Source organism: Exophiala bonariae (assembly GCF_035927105.1).
Source record: "Exophiala bonariae strain CCFEE 5792 chromosome Unknown scaffold_15, whole genome shotgun sequence".
NCBI lineage: Eukaryota > Fungi > Ascomycota > Eurotiomycetes > Chaetothyriales > Herpotrichiellaceae > Exophiala > Exophiala bonariae.
Window position 1 is genome coordinate 262,160 of NW_027042490.1, and position 17,049 is coordinate 279,208.

Below are 17,049 nucleotides of genomic sequence, written 5' to 3' on the forward strand. Positions count from 1 at the left end.
CAACAAACGCCTCGCGGGCACAAACGGCGCCGCATGCAAGAAGGTCCCACTGCGAATGTGTCTCCCAAAAAACTCAAGGTCTCCAAATCCAGTGAACGCCGGAAATGACGATCAATTAATGACCAGATAGGCTCACAACTTAGCCCACTGCTCACGGTTCTGCTCCTTCAGTGGACGGGCTTCATGTGAGATCTGGTTCGGGGCTTGATCAACCTTCGGTGCCGCAGGGAAATCACTCTTCTTGGGCGCACTCTGATACCCAGCCTGTTGATTCTCCTCATTGACAACCTCTCCCGTGTGCTCGTCCCTCTGAATGCCCAACTCAAGCAACTTGGCAAACACGGCGGCGAAGTGATCAAAGAACAACTCCTTGTCCGCGGCATAGCGATCGACCCAGACGCGAAAGGCCGGGTCCTCCAGCAACGCCATGTCCGAGGGAAGCATCATGAGTCCCTCATCTTCCGGTTCTCCGTTCTCCCGTGCCTCGGCCGCTTCCTCCTCGTCGACATACACGTACTGTTCGAGCCCGTTGGCGAGTTTCTTTCGCGTCCACTCATTAGCCTTGAGTAGTTTGAAATACTGATTACTAAATCGTGTGGGATTGTTGACCCATTTCCCCTCGAAACCACTACGATCAGAATGGCAGCGCCCGAGATTATGGGCACCACTCAGCGCCACAATCTCCTGATCCGAGAATCCCATGCGATAGAAGATCCAGCGAAGATGGTCCGGCCCCTTGGACCCATCAGGCAAACGCCCACGAGGCGGAATCTTTGTATCGTCCGTGAAATCGGTGCGACCGCCGCGCCACGAGATATGTGGTCCGCCCATTTCCTCGAATGCCACGACCGCTGCGAGCGTCCACAGGTCGGCATAGGTGATCCAGGGAAATTGGCGCTTGATGGGTTCGAGGAACGCCCGTGCGTGTTGGAGACCGGCGTTGGCAGGGTCGCCGCCTTCTTTTTCATATCGCATTCCCGCGCCATTACTGCCGCCGGTATTTGTCGCCGCATCGTACGTCCCTGCGCTGTGCCAGGCTAAGCGCACCAGTACAGGTCCGGCGGATCCATCATCGTATGCAGGTTGGTGCAGGAGTGCTCGCACCGCGTCGCGGACTGCATCGAGTTGTGTGGTGGATGGTGAAGGTAGGGGTGGAGATGGGGGTAAATTCGAATTACTGTCATTGATATTGTGGTCTGAAGGATACGTCGACATGTCTGTGGTGCTCGCAAGAGTCGATTGGGGAGTGCAATTGATAATCCAAGTCCAAGGAAAAGCGAATTCAAGACACAATACTGTCGGACCGATCAAATAGTCAAAGAGGCAAGTCTGAAGTACGAGCAGACTGGGGAAAAATCGTGCTCAGTCGAAGTGGCAAAGGCAAAGGTAACAACACTCAAGGGAGAAAACACTAGGGTGCATACAGATACAGATCGCAGAACAGAAAGCAACAAGTAGCAGAAGAAGAAGAAGAAGAAGAAGAAGGCATCTTAGCCATTATCCGGAACAACAGACCCTACGGAACAGAACACCATGGAACCATCAATCGAAGAAAGTCGTGGATTAAATTAAGTAGCCTCGGCATCCATCATCTCTCACGACAGGAAGGAACAGCTCTCCTGTGCCTCCTAGTGGTAGGAAGTACCTAGGTAGTAAGCAAGCGAGCGAGCGTAATCCGAGCATGCCATGTCATGACATACTGTGCTAATGTATGCTATCTACCTCAACTAGCTAGTCAACATAGTACGCCGTGATAAGCACCGAGCAAGTACGAGTCCAGTGGAGTGGAGTGTAGTGTATTCGTAGTGTAGTGGAGTAGAGTAACTCAAGGGTTCCAGTAGTGAAAAGCACTCACTCGTGCAAAAACCCACTCAAAGGAAAGCCTCGAAGCACATGGCGCCGAGCGTAGAATTCGGACTTGGGAATGGGGAATGGAAGGCTGTGCGTGTCGGGGTCGATACGGGCACTCACTCACTGCAAGGCTGGGATCCATGATGATGATGATGAAACCACCACTCTAACTAAATTTTTCGCAGGGGTTGGCCGGATATCGGAGGGGATTGCCGCGTTGGGTGATTTGGGAGCGAGGCGAATGATTAGGTATTCGTGTAGTGTGGTCATTGGCCAGACATTGCCGAGGCAATGAAAATTGATGATAAGAAATTTATCGGATTATCAGGGTTCCTGGAGATTTGTTCCTGGGCCCTGGACTCCGGACTCCTGAGATGCATGTGCAGTGAAGTGGATGGCGGATCGGAGTTCACTGCGAGTCTACAAATCGTGGCATGATCGTCTCGTGGGCGTGTGTCTTGGCTGGCTGGCGGAGCCTGGCCATGTCGTGATTGGTGTTGAGCCGCTAAATGGATCTATCTACTCCGTATCTACGAAGAGTCTGCCTCCTCGTCAGTCCTGCATTCTATCACTCGAGAAATGGGTTTTGGATAAACAAAAGTTGCACATTGTGAATTGAGGAATGTGGGTCGAGGAAGGAACAAATTAATTCTATATGCGATCTCTCTCTGAGATCAAACCGTTCCCAAGTATGTAGAGCCGTACTGTGCTCCTCTGTCTATCACAGATCAGGCTTGATCCAAGGACCTTAACACCACGCTTGGCTGAAAACAGAAAACAAAAACAGAAACCAATCTTAGACATCTATAATTGAATAGCCTGTACCAAAGTGTCCAAATGAGCAATGTCAAAGACGTGAAGACATGGTCGTAAGTCTCGTCGCTTCACGCTCTAGTTCCATCTTCTCATCCGCCGTCAAATCGCTTTTCGCACGGGGGACACCACCCCAGATGGTGACGACGACCAAGCCCGCCACGGCAGAGCCAACACCGAGCCAGAAAGTGTACTTGTAGCTGGTTTTCAACCCGACTCGATCCACGGTGTTGGCTTGCAGTATATCGGAGAATCCCAGCATCAAGGCGACACCCAATTGAAGGACCGAGTTCAGCAGCCCGCCGGCCAGGCCCTGTTTTGCTTTAGGCAACTGTGTGGTGACAAAGACGGAGGCCAGGGTGATGGAGAGATCGATGCCGATGGTGCCGAGCAGCATCGCGGGGAACAGCCAGGCCCAGTAGTTCGGGTTGTCGGGTAGATTTGCGAATAGGAGTTGACAGCCCAGAGCGCCAAAGGCCGAGATGATTAACAGAATACGTCCGGGAACGAGATGCAGGATGAATCCTTCAATCAAAGCCAGAGCGAGGCCGCCTAGTACCATAGGGATGTACCATGCAACGACAAGAAGAGGGGTTGCATGAAGGATGTTCTGGAAGTACTGGGTGCCGTAGAGCAGGATGATTCCTATTGTGCCGTAGAAGAAGAGTAATGAGAACAGGAGGGGCGTCACAAATCGTATTGTGAAGAGATCTGCAGGGAGAAGAGGATGTTTGGCGACCCAGCCTTCGATGTAGAAGGCAGCCATCAAAGACAGACATCCAACCACGAACAGAGTGGGTATATAAGGTGTTCGCCAACCATGCTCGGCGTGGGCAGATTCCGTGATGGAGAAAACGACCAAGACAAGACCAGAGACGATTGTAGCAGCCCCGAGCCAATCCATAGAGATACCATTCTCACGCCTCTCCCGTGCGTCATTGGGAATGGAATATATCGAGGTGATGATGGCGACGACTGCGAGGATTGCTCCAATCCAGAAATACCACGACCATCGAATAAATTGGCCAACGGCACCGGCACAGAAGATGCCGGTGAAGAAACCAATGACGGCGAAGGTTCCATAGAGAGCGAAGACGACGTTTTTCCTTGGCCCGGGCCGATAGGCGCTGGCCAGAATCATGACTCCGGCTGGTACGAAAGCTGCGGAGCCCAGTCCTTGTAGAGCACGACAGAAGTCTAGCATAAGCGGGCTCGTGCTGAAGCCACAGATGATACTCCAAATGGTCAACCATGCTAAACCGGCCAGATAGACCGGATATCCACCATACATGTCGCCGAGTCGACCGAAGACCAGGAGCGTACTTGCAATCACTAATGAGAATGCAGTCGCGGGCCAGACGCTCGAGGCCTGGGGAATGTCGAGCTCAGTGATAAGAGTCGGCAGGATGACCGTAAAGCCCGACACAAAGTACTCGGTCAAGACTTGTGACATGTAGATGGAGAAGGCGAAGGCGATTTCGTGCCATATGGACTTGAATGCTGGTGGTCGTTCTCGCCCCAGTCGCTCGATTCGGGCTTCCATTGACTCCTCGACATCAGGCTGTGTGGCGACCTTCTCAGCCAGGGGTAGAGTGTTTTCCGATGTGTTTGAATCGATTGCTTCGGATGATTTATGCCTTGTGGCATTCTCTCCTTGGTTGGCCATCTTCGACTGGCCTATCGGTGTCCGATCCTAGACTTCGTTGCTCTACCAGAGGAGAAATGAACTGCTTTCTTGCGTCGAATGAATCACGTCGGTGAGAAAGATGTGTTAGCACGTGAATATATCAAAGGCCATATGGGACAATGGGATGTAGATATAAGTAGATGTATCAAATCAAATGGTAATCACCTGCAGTCCATGGGTGTAGGAGGGCCAGTCCAACCCGATAAATGGTCCATTGAGCATGGTCCATGGTCGCCACGCTAAGGCTGGAAAACCCCATGTGGTCGGCAACACAAACACGGGGCAGATCTTTCGTCGAATCATGATTGGAGCTGTTACTTCATCCTGCTCGGATGGCGTCAGGATCGCAAGGACATGATTCCAAAAATGTGAAGAGTTTCCTAATGAAAACGCGGGTGAAGAGGGCACTAAGGGTAAGCAACCTTGGCGGTGCCTCGGATCCGGTTGATCCTCCGGTTTCTCCGGGAAATCCGATGTTTCCGGAGATGTTCTCGGATATGCGAGCATTCAGGAGGGGCTTGGATCTCGAATAGTCATTATTGAATACATTTTATTGTCGGATGAGATCCATTATCCTATCTGCTCTACAATTCTATTGCCCTTGTTGTTCCGGTCTTCCCACCTTCTTTGACACCCGGCCTATCATGATCCTTTCCTCAAACCATCCTCCAGAGACAGTTGTACTTGAGCACAGTACTTTGTTCAGACAGTCTCGGCTGCAATTACCGGTTTCTGCTCAACCACCTCAGCCTCCGGTTCGGCTGCGGGCTCTACTGGTCTGGCAGTTCTATCGGCAGTAGTAGCAGCTCTAAGCTCAGTTCGCTGTTTGTGAAGGGCCAATCCAAACACCAGTAGTGTCACAGAGTAGAGGAAGCTGTGCGGGGATTAGTTTAAGTCACACGCTCAGTATCAAAAGGATGTGACTCACAACTCGAGGCCTCCGAGGCCTGTAGCGGTCCCTGCCAAAGCTACACCGACATGCCTGTTGCTGTGCCCTCCTTTCTTAGGCCTAAATCTAGGTGCTCTTTTGCTAAACCCAACATCCTCAGGAGAGTAAGGAGCATTCCAGAAGCCATAGCTGTCTCCATTACCGTACCATCGGTTGAATCCGTTGAAACGACTGGTCCAATTGGCAAGAAGCGCGAAGCTAACCAGCCAGAAGAAGACACCAAAGACTTCAAGACCAAGGACGACCCAGCGGTTATACAACGCGGGTTTGTGAGACAGGGCAATGATATAGTAGCCGAAGATCAAGAGTGTGGCACATGACTGTTTGATGTTAGTGTGCGTTCCCTGTGCATGCTGGTCGCTCGTATGCTTACTGTAAAGAGTGCAATGCCAAAAGCTGGGAAGACACCCCAGATCGAACAAGCAGCAGCGGTGAAACCAAGGACTAGAATCGCAAGAGCAACTCGAGCAAAACCAACCCATCTGGACCATTTTGGCATTGGGACGACATCGGTATGATGCCCTTGAGCTGTTGCCATCCTGAGCGAGGTGGAAGTGGAAAAGCGGGAAATAGGACGAATCTCTGGATCTCGGTTGGCTTGATCAATCATCAATCTGGTAAGTAGAAATATATCGAAGGTTGAGAAGCTCGGCTCCTAAAGCGTTGCGACTCGTCTCTCTGTTTTTATTCGAGGCTGTACATGTGATGGATAAAATCGTCTGCAAACGGTAATAAAGAATGGCCGTGCAACGACCCGGCAACGGACAAAGAATTTGGCAGTCTGGAGCACAGGAATCTGAAGATTCGACTGGCTCGATTGAATCTGGGTCGACAATCTATTTCGGCAATCCTCGGTCTTTGTTCTAAAAACAATGAAGCTCATTGCACGTGAACTGCGCGCCGGTTGTGAGGTACCTGGGGAGTGGTCTCAATCATCCTTTCACATTCCACAGTGTCAGAAAAACAGTGTTAACCCACGCAGGACCCACCTCAGTATATCAGGCGAAGCTTTCATCTCCAGTCTCAGTCAAGGCAATATGAGGATCTCTCACAAGAGATGTATATAGTAGCAAATTGTCCCTGGAAACAACAAGGAAGCAATGCGAGTGAAGCATATCGCCGTGTTAGAATGTAGATAGGCCGAAACTCCATCTGCATTTGTGCAGCATACGCGCATGAAAGGTCCTATTGAGATGTTACATGACATCCTCACGCATCTACATTCGTCTGATATGCAACCTCATGAATAGATAATTGTCTAGCAGATAAATTAAGATCCAAGAGAGAAAGTGTTGAGGGCTGAGGATGGAGGTGGTTGTTCGGGCAACAGGAGGTGTTCCAGCGGAGTCCTTCTCCGAAATCTCCTCAATTGTCTAGCTGATGTCACAGCCGAGCAAACGTCCCTACAGCAAAGAACGTGTATCACACTGCTGCTCGAGCCTCAAATCGGCGTTCGATTGCAATTGCGACTGCGTGTAGTGTCAAGTTATTTCTCGTCCCTTGTCAGGCTGTGCGATTTTCTTACTCTTTAATTTGAAGAGAAAAACACGTTCTTATCCCAATATGACCAAAGTCAAGATGTTATCGCGATTCGGCACTCAGACATGCTCGCGGCTGGCTCAAGTGTCGAGACACTTCCCTGGTCAAACTAGAACCATGGCAGGCTATTCGAAATCAAAAGCACAACTGAACACAGGCGCGGAGATACCGCTGATAGGATTTGGTACATGGCAGGTAAGATTGACCATGCATGGTTTTCATCCAAGCGTCTGTCTAAACTCGCCGTTCTAGGACAAGGACCAACAGGCCGATGCTGTCTTTGAGTGTCTAAAGAGTGGCTATCGACATATCGACACCGCTAGGGTATATGGTACCGAGAAGGGAGTTGCAGAGGCTATCGAGAGGAGTAATGTACCGCGAGGAGACATCTTCCTCACGACCAAGCTGTGGAACAATTCCCATCATCCCGACGATGTGGAGAAAGCGTGCGATGAATCATTGGGATTCCTCCGGACCGACTACCTGGACCTCTATCTGATGCACTGGCCGAGTCCTTTCAAGAGAGGCGACAAGCTGCGACCTACAAAGGACGACAAAATCTTGACTGGCGATTCCGATTTCGTCGACACCTACAAAGCGATGGAGAAACTTGTTGACAGTGGCAAGGTCAAGGCGATCGGAATCAGCAATTTCTCAAGGGCGGAATTGGAACGTCTGCTGAAAGAGACCTCTGTCGTGCCGGCAGTTCATCAGATGGAGTTACACCCTTACCTGGCTCAACACGACTTTGTTGATTTCCACAAGACGAAAGGCATTCATATCACGCAGTATTCACCCTTCGGCAACTCCAACCAGGTCTATACCAAGGGCCAGGATATCAGTAAGTTGATCGACGACCCAGTTCTAGTTGACATTGGGAAGAAATACGGAAAGAACGGGGCCCAGGTTGCACTGGCCTGGGGTATCGCACATGGTCGTAGCGTCATTCCCAAGTCCAAAACCCCGTCTCGCATCAAGGCCAACTTTGAGGGAGATTTCAAGCTCGAGGCAGAGGATGTGAAGAAGATCGATTCTCTCGATAAGAAGCTGAGGTTCAACGACCCATCATCATCGTTTGGTTGGAACTTTTATTCAGATCTGGACGGCAAAGCCAGCTAGAGGTTATGGTGATTGGCGATTGATGCATGACGCACTGCTGGGGTCTCTCATGCAAGCTACCCGACTGGAAGGAAGGTACAGAGATCAGGCATCAGCAGTCTGTATATTTAAAAAAACCAACATTTATTGACCGATGATCAGAATTCAACCAAGCATCACTTGAACTATTGTCCTCGAACTTCTCCTTCATCGAGCAGGCAGTCGTATATTCATTCATGATGATTGGTGGCTGAAGCATCTTGGAAGTTTCTGAAACAATGGCTAACAATGCAATAGCCTCACCGAAGCTGATCAAGACAATCGTAGATATTTCTGTAACGCGTACACAGTAAGCCGCAGACACGCAACTCGCAATTCATTGACCGCATGGGGCATGTTGCATTGCGTGGACACGTCAATGGTGGAAGCAAACGAATATTGGCTTTGCACAGCCTCAACCCCTAAGAAAAATCTTGACGGAGGATCATCGCAAAATCCCAAAGCTTATGGGTGGGCAAAGGGTCGATCAATCCCAGGCATCGTTGCCCATCATGCCAAGATGTGACGGGGTCCCTCTTTAAAACTGTTTGCTGATTCACTGGGCAGTGAGCATACAAGCAACACCCGGAAGGGGTGGGTGGACGAGCTGCCGCGGCACCTGCAGTGCCCCTAAGGATGCCGCCAAAGAATCGAGCTGGCCCCTTCCAGCGCCGTAGATCATAGATGACGTTCTCGGCGCCCGAGCACCACCCAGCCAATTCGAGATTGTCCTTAGCCCTGAGCCTGTGTCACCAAACACTCGCTTCCGTAACAAGTTATATGCAGGGCTGCTTTCCCGAGTCGCCAACACCACCGCCATTTCTACCTAATTCTCGTTCACAGTGAGCGTGTCGTGTGCTCACCTACCAAAAATGGTCGCCCCCGCCAAAACCGTCAACAGTCTCGCTGCTGGTGCTCGACATGTCTCCAAACGACTCGTGGCTTCTTATGTGTTGGATTGGATTCTCATCCTGTACGAATAGGCTTCCTAAACCTCCCTGTTTCGTCATTATCTTTTGTGCTGACTTGTTTGCGTTCTTCAGAGCCACTGCAGCCCTGGGAGGTGGATTGAGTTACGTTGACGGCGCACGACACAACTTCTCGTTACAAGACCCTAATATTTCCTTTCCTTATCACGAAGATACCGTCACCGTGGGAGTCTTGTTGATTGTCGTCATTGTCGCACCCGGTGTCATCACCGCGATCATCTCATTACTTCTTGTTCCCGGCCCGACTGCACATCCCTCGACTCCGAAGGCGCTGATCTGGCGACGAAAGATCTGGGAATGGAACACAGCATGGATGGGTTTGGGGCTCTCCCTCGCAAGCGCTTTCATGATCACTGAAGGCTTGAAAAACGTCTCGGGCAAACCAAGGCCGTTCATGTTGGCCGTCTGTGACCCGGATCTGAGCGAGGAATCCCTCAGCAGATGGCAGGTCGGTGGACTTGGATCCTCCATCGGTTCGGCAGTCCCCATCATTGTCGACTGGCATATTTGTCGAAGCACCGATAAGAAGAAGATGCGCAATGCCTTTGCCAGTTGGCCTTCGGGCCATTCGAGCTTCGCTTGGGCCGGTCTACTATATCTGACCTTCTTCATCTGTGCAAAGTTTGCTGTTCAGATCCCTTATTTGTCCAATGCAGCATCTAGCCGGCAATATATCTCGACCTTTGATGAGGAGGAAGACGATGACACCAAAAATCCAACGCAGTCCTCAAGAGCCTCTTCACCAGTCGCCGCATCTGCCCATCATCAACTCCCTCCTCGAAACGAGTCCGCAGCTCCTCCGATCTATCTTTTGATCCTCGCATTCATCCCGGTCGGCGCAGCCTTCTACATCTCCACGTCCCGCTGGTCTGATTATCGACATCATGGATTCGACATCATTTCCGGGTCTTTGATCGGCATCTTCTCTGCATGGTTTGGTTTCCGATGGTATCATCTGCCAATCCGTTCAGGAGCTGGATGGGCATGGGGTGCAAGAAGCAGAGACCGAGCTTTCTGGTTGGGTGTTGGTCGGGCGAACTATGTCGGGGACGAAGGATGGGAGAGTGCCAAGTTCGCGCGTCGTAGAGATGTCGAGGCAGGTCCACAGGTCAGCGGGCCTGGCCTACCTGATCAACATGAAGCGACCGAGCAGAATATTGCGGACCAAGCAGCCGGCCCGAGTGATCTGAATAGGTGAATCTCGTTGTTCTTTCCAGGGAAACGAAAAAAAGTCTTCTCGAGCTCGGCGTTGGATTATTATACTCTGAGACTGGTTTCTCGAACATTTGGTTTCCAAGAATCAGACTTATTCTCTTGTCCTCGAATTATCCATACATAGATATTCAATGGACCATTAATACATACCGTAGTCGATGTTTTCTGACGTCGTGAAACCTATATGAGGGCGTTTGCACGACGAGACCTCAGGCTTTCAATGCGCTCCCAACGGCTGTCTTTTCGACTTCCACATAGCATGCATGCTGTTGCCCGTCGCAAAGTCTGCTAGAGGTTAGTCAAACACTTCAGCTCGTACACTAACACAAGCACAACAAACTTTTATCGTACAGCTGAGCTAACAGGGCCAAGCTTGAGAGCATCAACGATTCAAGTTTCCGATGTCGCTTCCTGCCCCAGCACCTGTCTGAAAGTAGATTTCGGAACGCTGGCGACCTCCATCCCGAGCAGATTGGCCACGATCAAGCGCTTGTCGGCTTGATTGCTTGTGCGGCGGTCTTTCAGGGCTTGACGAAGCATTGCGAGATGGTCGGCACTCCCCGCGGCAGATGCGGCATCGTTTGTGCCGCAATGGTACTGCCTGAGGTGTATGTATGCCAGAAGTGGTTTGACGGGTACGTTGGAACAGTCCTCGCCTGTGGCGGATCTCTTGACGACATCCTCCAGCTCCACATACCCGTCACGCAGTTGGAAGAAGACTCTCGGCGTGAGGACGGCTTCTTGGAGCGTCCACATCCGTGAAGACCAGCTGCAATAGTTGATGCGGAGGAAGGCTTCCCGATATGTGAAGTCCTGAGGCAGTTGTTGGATGTCTGCGTCCAAGACTAGCGTCCCCACTGCTTTCTCGGTACTTTGCTTGAACGACGCACGCATCTCTTCCGTGTATGCTGTGCTGATGGATAGATGGGACGGTATGCACAGCGTGTCCATCCAGAACCACCTCGAAGTCGTGTTTGGACTGGCCGCCGTATGGATCAGGTGTACATCATTGTCTATTTGCTGGAGTTGACAGAGTGGTAGTGCCGAGTCAGTGGTGTTCCCCCTCCCATCTGAAATGCTGCCTGGGTATCAGATCGCTTTGTCATGAACCATGTGGTTGCCACTTACGCATGAGAGATCGCAATGTACAGTAAGCCAGGCTGATAAGCCTGGACTTCGAGGGACAACCCACCGTCCCTTGTAATCAGGGACACCACTGGGAATGACCCAGCTTCATATATCGAGAGTAAAGTTTTGGGGTCCGTGTGCAAAAATTTACATGTACATCCGTCTTTGGTATGCTTCGTGGCATATGTACTTGGATGAAGGTCGTTAGCCCGGCATTCCTCTTTATCACACATGCTGTGATCTTTGGTCGTTTGAGAATAGCCTAGTTCGGCCCATGCAAGCAAAAGGCTCTGATCCTGTAAGTCGCAAACTCTTTGGGAAATGTTCGGACATGGCCCCACAGCCGACTCATCCTCTGTCATTATTGCAAGAGGGCACCTTCGATATCGGTAAGGACGGCGGCAGGTTGTGTTGGGCGCAAAGGCGTATGCAGAAATTGCCTTGATTGAGGCCCCTTCAATAAAAGTTTGTCATTCGCGTCCTTCCAAGCAGTTCATGGCATTCGACAATAGAGAATAGTGACCTGAGGACATCATTGGTAGTCCTCATACGCTATCGTATGCATGTCGACCGCAACTTCTTACACGTCATTGTCGTGAGGTGTATCGAGAAATGATTGTTGGTTGTGTGTGCACAGCCTTACCCAGGCTAAATGACGAGGCTAAGAGGGAAGATCTCTGGAACTCGGCACCTAGAACTTGGGGGCTTCGGGGGCACGTGGTCAGCCCAGAGTGGCCCGTGTGCAAGGGTGTCCGCACCCGCATCAGCCTAAAATACTTCGGCAATATCGCAGATTGCCTCCTTTATTACCTAGGTAGATATATACCTACCTTCTCGGTCAATTACTCATGAATCTCTAGTACGTTGGCTACGAAGTAAGTAAAGATATGTCACTTTTCACATTTACATAGTTCGAGGAGAGAGCCATGTTGTGCCATAATATCATCCAAGTACTATTCTTTTCCCGTGCAAATTGCTTTGACAATCCCAAATATCCGCTGATATCACTTCATTGCGTTTTTGAAGCTGCTTGTTGAATAATTGCGGCTGGATGAGCTGGCTTTTTTTTCTCGTATGCCGTGTAAAATGTATTTGTTGCACTCACCCCCCTCAGGGGGAGAAGGAACCAGGCTTCCAGAGCTCTCTCCTCATCAGGTGTTGGGTCTAGTTCCGCGAAACAGTCTCGTCGCTGTTGCTCCGGTGGCGATGAGGTAGATGTGGCCTTGAGGAGCCCCCCAAACTCACTTTCGTCGCATCCCATTCGAAAGATAGCTCCGACAGTACCGGCAATGAGGAGCCCGACGGACATTAGTTGTGCAATCAGGCTTGATTGGCCTATGCAAATGACATGGATCGAAAATGCGAGCCAGCCTACAAGTCGCGCGAACCTGTAGCTTTGCTGGTGGGAGCTTGCTAATGGGAAAATGAAGCAGAAAAGGAGGGCCTTGGGAAACTTGTTCACAATGAGTTTCGTGCTGCTAGGCGGCTCGACAAGAAGTATCTTCTCTTGGAGATCCTCTGGGTTTGGATTTTGCGCGTTAAATTTCTCGCGCGCTTTCTCTGCATACTCCTTGAGCTTCAGTCGGTTCTGACGTAGTAGAAACCATCTGACCACCACGGACAAAATCATACCCACTGTGTTGGCAATGCCGTACCAATCTGCTAATAAGATACAGATGACCAATAATATGGAGTTGAGTAAGATGCTGATCATCAATGGTGGGCACCGTCGGCGCCATGACGTGGCGAGGTCTTGTTCAGGTGCCAATGTCCAAGTAATAGTCGTAATGCTGGAGTCACGTCGAGAGCTTGAATATATGTGATTATCAAGCCAGCGGGTAAAGGCTCCGTTCAATGCTGGAGGAATAATACCATCGGTGATGTTGTATGCCTTGTACCCAGGGAGAGGATCCGTAAATCGATTGGCCGCGATCAGATAAGCACCCATCAGAGGTAGGTACTCTGTGATGGTGCTGTGCTGGAGACCTCCGATGGCGCGACTTACTTCTTCCGCTCCCAGAAGAGTGACCAGACCCAAGGCATCAAGACGAAAGGGCTGCCATGGGAAAGCCCGATGGAGGGGCAAATGATCTGCTGGCGCCATAGCCTTGCCTTTGGAAAACAGGATCAATAGGAGCGTCTCCCGCGACGGAACAGAAAATGAAATCCGGAGGTGCTGCTCTGGCAATCTTCAGGGGGTAAGAGGCAGTGCAAATCGCGGGTTATGTTCACCTGCAATATTTGCTTGTGGTTTCATAGAGTAGAAAATGAGACGGAATGCGAATAATTTCTGTAGGGCGATAGCTCCCACAAGGCTAGCAAAGTAAGGTTGACTTCGTCGTACGAGGTGCCCATCTGCGTTGGCAGGCGTGGCTTGCGCCTCGTGCCTTATGCCGCCGGGCGTTCACCTACCAGGCCAGCAGGGTGGGGGACACGGGATGAAGATCGAATAAGCTTAAGAAGCAGAACAGACGTGAAGGAACTATTGTAAGGCCTAAAGTTGTCTAATAGCATAGAGCCGCCTAAACCTAATTAGGTAGGTAGATATGAGGTGCAGACGGGGTACCTAAGTACCTTAATTCTGCCGTCATGAGCTTAGTAGCGGTCCGCGCCATGTCAATCCCACCTTCCGGAAAATCGTTCTTGAATCTACCCCCTCTCAAGTTCGAGGTCTGCTTGGTACGCCTTCAACGACTTTATCCTTACCTTGTTAAGCGTCGTAAACGAACAACCTATTCCACCCCTTTGGCGCTTGTATGATCTTGTCTTGAAGTCTCTTGTCGATGGGTCGCTGCCTTTTTCAAGACACTACTTCGCCTGTGTCTCTCCTGGGTATGTGGAAAAAAAGGCCAAGCCCCACCTGAGGGGTAATATCGAACACACCTACGTACCTAGGTAGACAATCTTGCTCATTGGTTTATTTAGCCTGCGCAGACTGCTCTCACCTTCTTTCTCGACACTAGAGCTACAGGCTTCGAGTTTCCCCCGAGACTAGCAATCTGGCTAATTGAATGCCGATGACTCGAAAGTCCACTTTCCAGCCTTGGCTTCCAGGTTGGGACTGAATCATTGGATCACGATATCGAGCAGTGTCAATCTTTTTCTCTTCTTATGCCAACGCCAAACTGCAGAGTTACTTCGTCTGGAGACAATCTCCATTGCCGTGCTCTTCGACTATGATTAACCTCCTCAACTTGCCACATGAACAGCAATCCTTATGAAACAGGCTTCTTTACTCCCATGCCAGTTTAGCACAGATAACTTGCAGTAGTCTTCCGATTGCTAGAGACGATCACCTCGCCCAGATGTAGTTCACGATCGCGCATTTTGGTGTCCTCTTCTTTATCTTGACACCTTTCGTTTGATTTCCCATCTCTCATTTCTCTTCGTTGTCGTTTTTCCCACATCACATCCAGTATGGGGAATCTCAAAGAGACAAACAGCATGGAGATGCGTGAAGCCGGCAATGTTTTAATTGTCCACTCCGATCCAATATCCGATGAGTCCAAATCTTCCAGGCTGCCTCAGACGAGTGTCGCCCACGCATATCCTTCGGATTCGAGGGAGGGCGCTTCCCTCCGGGTAAGATCTTGCCCAAACAAGAACTGCATATCAGTATACTGATACTGTATCAATTCCAGAGATTGTTCAGTTTTGCCCAGTTGTTGGCATTCTCCTTGACTTTCATGGAAAGTTGGGAAGTTGTGGCTATGTAGGTTGCTGCTAGCTTTTGTTTTCGACTAACGTAGAGCGATATTGACAGGTCGACACAGGAACATATCCGCGACCTTCTGGAACGGAGGCCCTCGAGCACTGGTTTGGGGGTCTATCTGCGTGATCCTTGGAACCCTGACCCAAGCATACTCGATGGCTGAGCTTGGCTCCATCCTTCCCATCGCTGGTGCTCAATATCATTGGACCCATATCCTCGCTCCCGATAACTCAAGGAAGTTCATCACTTGGATGCAAGGATGGGTCACTTGGTTCGCCTGGGTATCAGCGCTCGCCGGAAGTACGAGTGGTGAGGCTGCTATCCTCCAGGGCCTAATCGCAGCAAACTTCCCCGGGTATACTCCCGAGAGATGGCACCTCACTCTTATCATGTGGGCCCTTCTCGTCAGTGTCGGCTTGATAAATACGTATACTTTTTGGATCATCCCTTGGCTCGAGTTGACCGCTGGTATCTTACATGTCATTCTGTTTATTATCTTCGTCGTCGTTCTGGTCACACTTTCTCCGAGACACGACGCCGATTTCGTCTTCTTCCGAGAATCTATACTATCAGGATGGGAGCGTAGTAGTTTCGTGGCATTTAATCTAGGAATGCTTGTTCCAGCTTGGGGTTTCATTGGTCAGTATTCCAGAATATTCTCGAGGCTCAATACTAATCTGATCATCTTACAGGATTCGACGGCGTCGTACACATGTCTGAGGAAGTCCGCAAAGCGAAACACGCAGTGCCACGATCCATGATCCTGACCATCATCATCAATGGGGCTATGGCCTTCGCCATCATTCTAGCTATCCTCTACACCATGGGTGATCCCGATGGAGTTTTGGACGCTTACTACCCAATCATTCCGATCTGCCTCAACGCCACTGGCTCCATGGCTGCCGCAAATGCCATGGTTTCTGGACTAATTATCGTCACCTATTGCGTGGTGGCCGCTTCGGTAGCTTCAGTCTCCCGAATCACCTGGGCGTGGGCTCGTGATGGTGCACTGCCTAAACAGCTTGCAATCGTGAGTATCGTCCGATGAAAACCCAACCACCTGTCGATATCCTAACTAGAATACTCAGATCTCCCCAAGACACCACGTCCCCATCAATGCTCTCTGGGTTCCCATCATCATCGTGATGCTCCTCTCCCTCCTGAACATCGGCTCCACCGCCGCGACAGCCTTCTCGGCATTCCAGTCTCTCTCCTCCCTCGGCCTGTACTCCTCCTACATCATTGCCATCTCCTGCATTCTGCACGCACGCTGGAGCGGCCGACTGAGCGATAAACCCGGCGCGGCGGTCCCCTTCGGTGGATGGCGTATGTGGAAAGGATTCGGTGCGCCGATGAACATTATCGCGCTTTGCTGGACGATTTATATCACGATTTGGTTGCCCTTCCCCACGACTCTTCCGGTTGTGGGCACGAATATGAACTACGCCTTGCCGATCTACTCGTTTGTGGTACTTGCTGCGTTTGGGTATTGGTTTGCTTGGGGTAAGAAGCATTGGCCTGGATTGAATATGGCCGCCATCGGCATGGTTGAGGCTCACGACTAGACCATTTTTATTACCGGCGACCACCATTTTCCAGAGGGTGTTGGAGGAAGTAGATTCAAACTTGAGGGATAATCTTGTGAAGATCAAAGTAGTCTATTCACATACACTAAGCTGATATTGGAAGGATACATCCTAGGTCCTCTTGGGATGATTTGTGCAAAAATAGCCGGACCAGCCCCACATTTCCCCTGTGTTAAGCGACGACCCTGTATCAACCCCCTGTCTCACCAGAGCCCTAGAGGCTACCACGAACGAGCCAACTCCTGAATACGACTCTCCCGAAATTGTCCAGTATTAATGCATCTAAGCATAGATATGTTGCATGTCACCCGTATCATATCGTTTGCTATGAACTTGAGGTGAGTCGTCTTGTAACGGCTCAAGTAGACCGTGCAAATCGGCCATTTTCATGTCCACTTCGGTATCTAGAGGTCGCCTGAATATACCCCATACCCAGCTAGCCG

At 50.6% G+C, this 17,049-nt stretch overlaps 8 protein-coding genes across 8 annotated transcripts; 3 read left to right on the forward strand and 5 right to left on the reverse strand.

Annotated features, from left to right (window-relative positions):
* Positions 1-132: 132 nt before the first annotated feature.
* LTR84_003066 (uncharacterized protein) lies at positions 133-1,215 on the reverse strand (the record flags this gene model as incomplete). The annotated part of the gene is made up of 1 exon (XM_064846661.1): positions 133-1,215. The coding sequence occupies one exon, from the start codon at positions 1,213-1,215 to the stop codon at positions 133-135; it is 1,083 nt and encodes a 360-aa protein (XP_064705641.1).
* A 1,483-nt stretch (positions 1,216-2,698) lies between these two features.
* On the reverse strand, positions 2,699-4,330 carry LTR84_003067 (uncharacterized protein; the record flags this gene model as incomplete). Its single annotated transcript, XM_064846662.1, has 1 exon — positions 2,699-4,330. The coding sequence occupies one exon, from the start codon at positions 4,328-4,330 to the stop codon at positions 2,699-2,701; it is 1,632 nt and encodes a 543-aa protein (XP_064705642.1).
* Positions 4,331-5,053: 723 nt separating this feature from the next.
* On the reverse strand, positions 5,054-5,838 carry LTR84_003068 (uncharacterized protein; the record flags this gene model as incomplete). Its single annotated transcript, XM_064846663.1, has 3 exons — positions 5,054-5,225; positions 5,280-5,620; positions 5,674-5,838. The coding sequence occupies 3 exons, from the start codon at positions 5,836-5,838 to the stop codon at positions 5,054-5,056; spliced, it is 678 nt and encodes a 225-aa protein (XP_064705643.1).
* A 1,118-nt stretch (positions 5,839-6,956) lies between these two features.
* On the forward strand, positions 6,957-7,958 carry LTR84_003069 (uncharacterized protein; the record flags this gene model as incomplete). The annotated part of the gene is made up of 2 exons (XM_064846664.1): positions 6,957-7,034; positions 7,092-7,958. The coding sequence occupies 2 exons, from the start codon at positions 6,957-6,959 to the stop codon at positions 7,956-7,958; spliced, it is 945 nt and encodes a 314-aa protein (XP_064705644.1).
* Positions 7,959-8,848: 890 nt separating this feature from the next.
* On the forward strand, positions 8,849-10,163 carry LTR84_003070 (uncharacterized protein; the record flags this gene model as incomplete). Its single annotated transcript, XM_064846665.1, has 2 exons — positions 8,849-8,949; positions 9,020-10,163. The coding sequence occupies 2 exons, from the start codon at positions 8,849-8,851 to the stop codon at positions 10,161-10,163; spliced, it is 1,245 nt and encodes a 414-aa protein (XP_064705645.1).
* Positions 10,164-10,570: 407 nt separating this feature from the next.
* On the reverse strand, positions 10,571-11,312 carry LTR84_003071 (uncharacterized protein; the record flags this gene model as incomplete). The annotated part of the gene is made up of 2 exons (XM_064846666.1): positions 10,571-11,088; positions 11,309-11,312. The coding sequence occupies 2 exons, from the start codon at positions 11,310-11,312 to the stop codon at positions 10,571-10,573; spliced, it is 522 nt and encodes a 173-aa protein (XP_064705646.1).
* A 1,005-nt stretch (positions 11,313-12,317) lies between these two features.
* Positions 12,318-13,412, reverse strand: LTR84_003072 (uncharacterized protein; the record flags this gene model as incomplete). Its single annotated transcript, XM_064846667.1, has 1 exon — positions 12,318-13,412. One exon carries the CDS (start codon positions 13,410-13,412, stop codon positions 12,318-12,320), a length of 1,095 nt encoding a protein of 364 aa, XP_064705647.1.
* A 1,763-nt stretch (positions 13,413-15,175) lies between these two features.
* Positions 15,176-16,585, forward strand: LTR84_003073 (uncharacterized protein; the record flags this gene model as incomplete). The annotated part of the gene is made up of 3 exons (XM_064846668.1): positions 15,176-15,659; positions 15,713-16,050; positions 16,109-16,585. 3 exons carry the CDS (start codon positions 15,176-15,178, stop codon positions 16,583-16,585), a joined length of 1,299 nt encoding a protein of 432 aa, XP_064705648.1.
* Between the last annotated feature and the right edge of the window lie 464 nt (positions 16,586-17,049).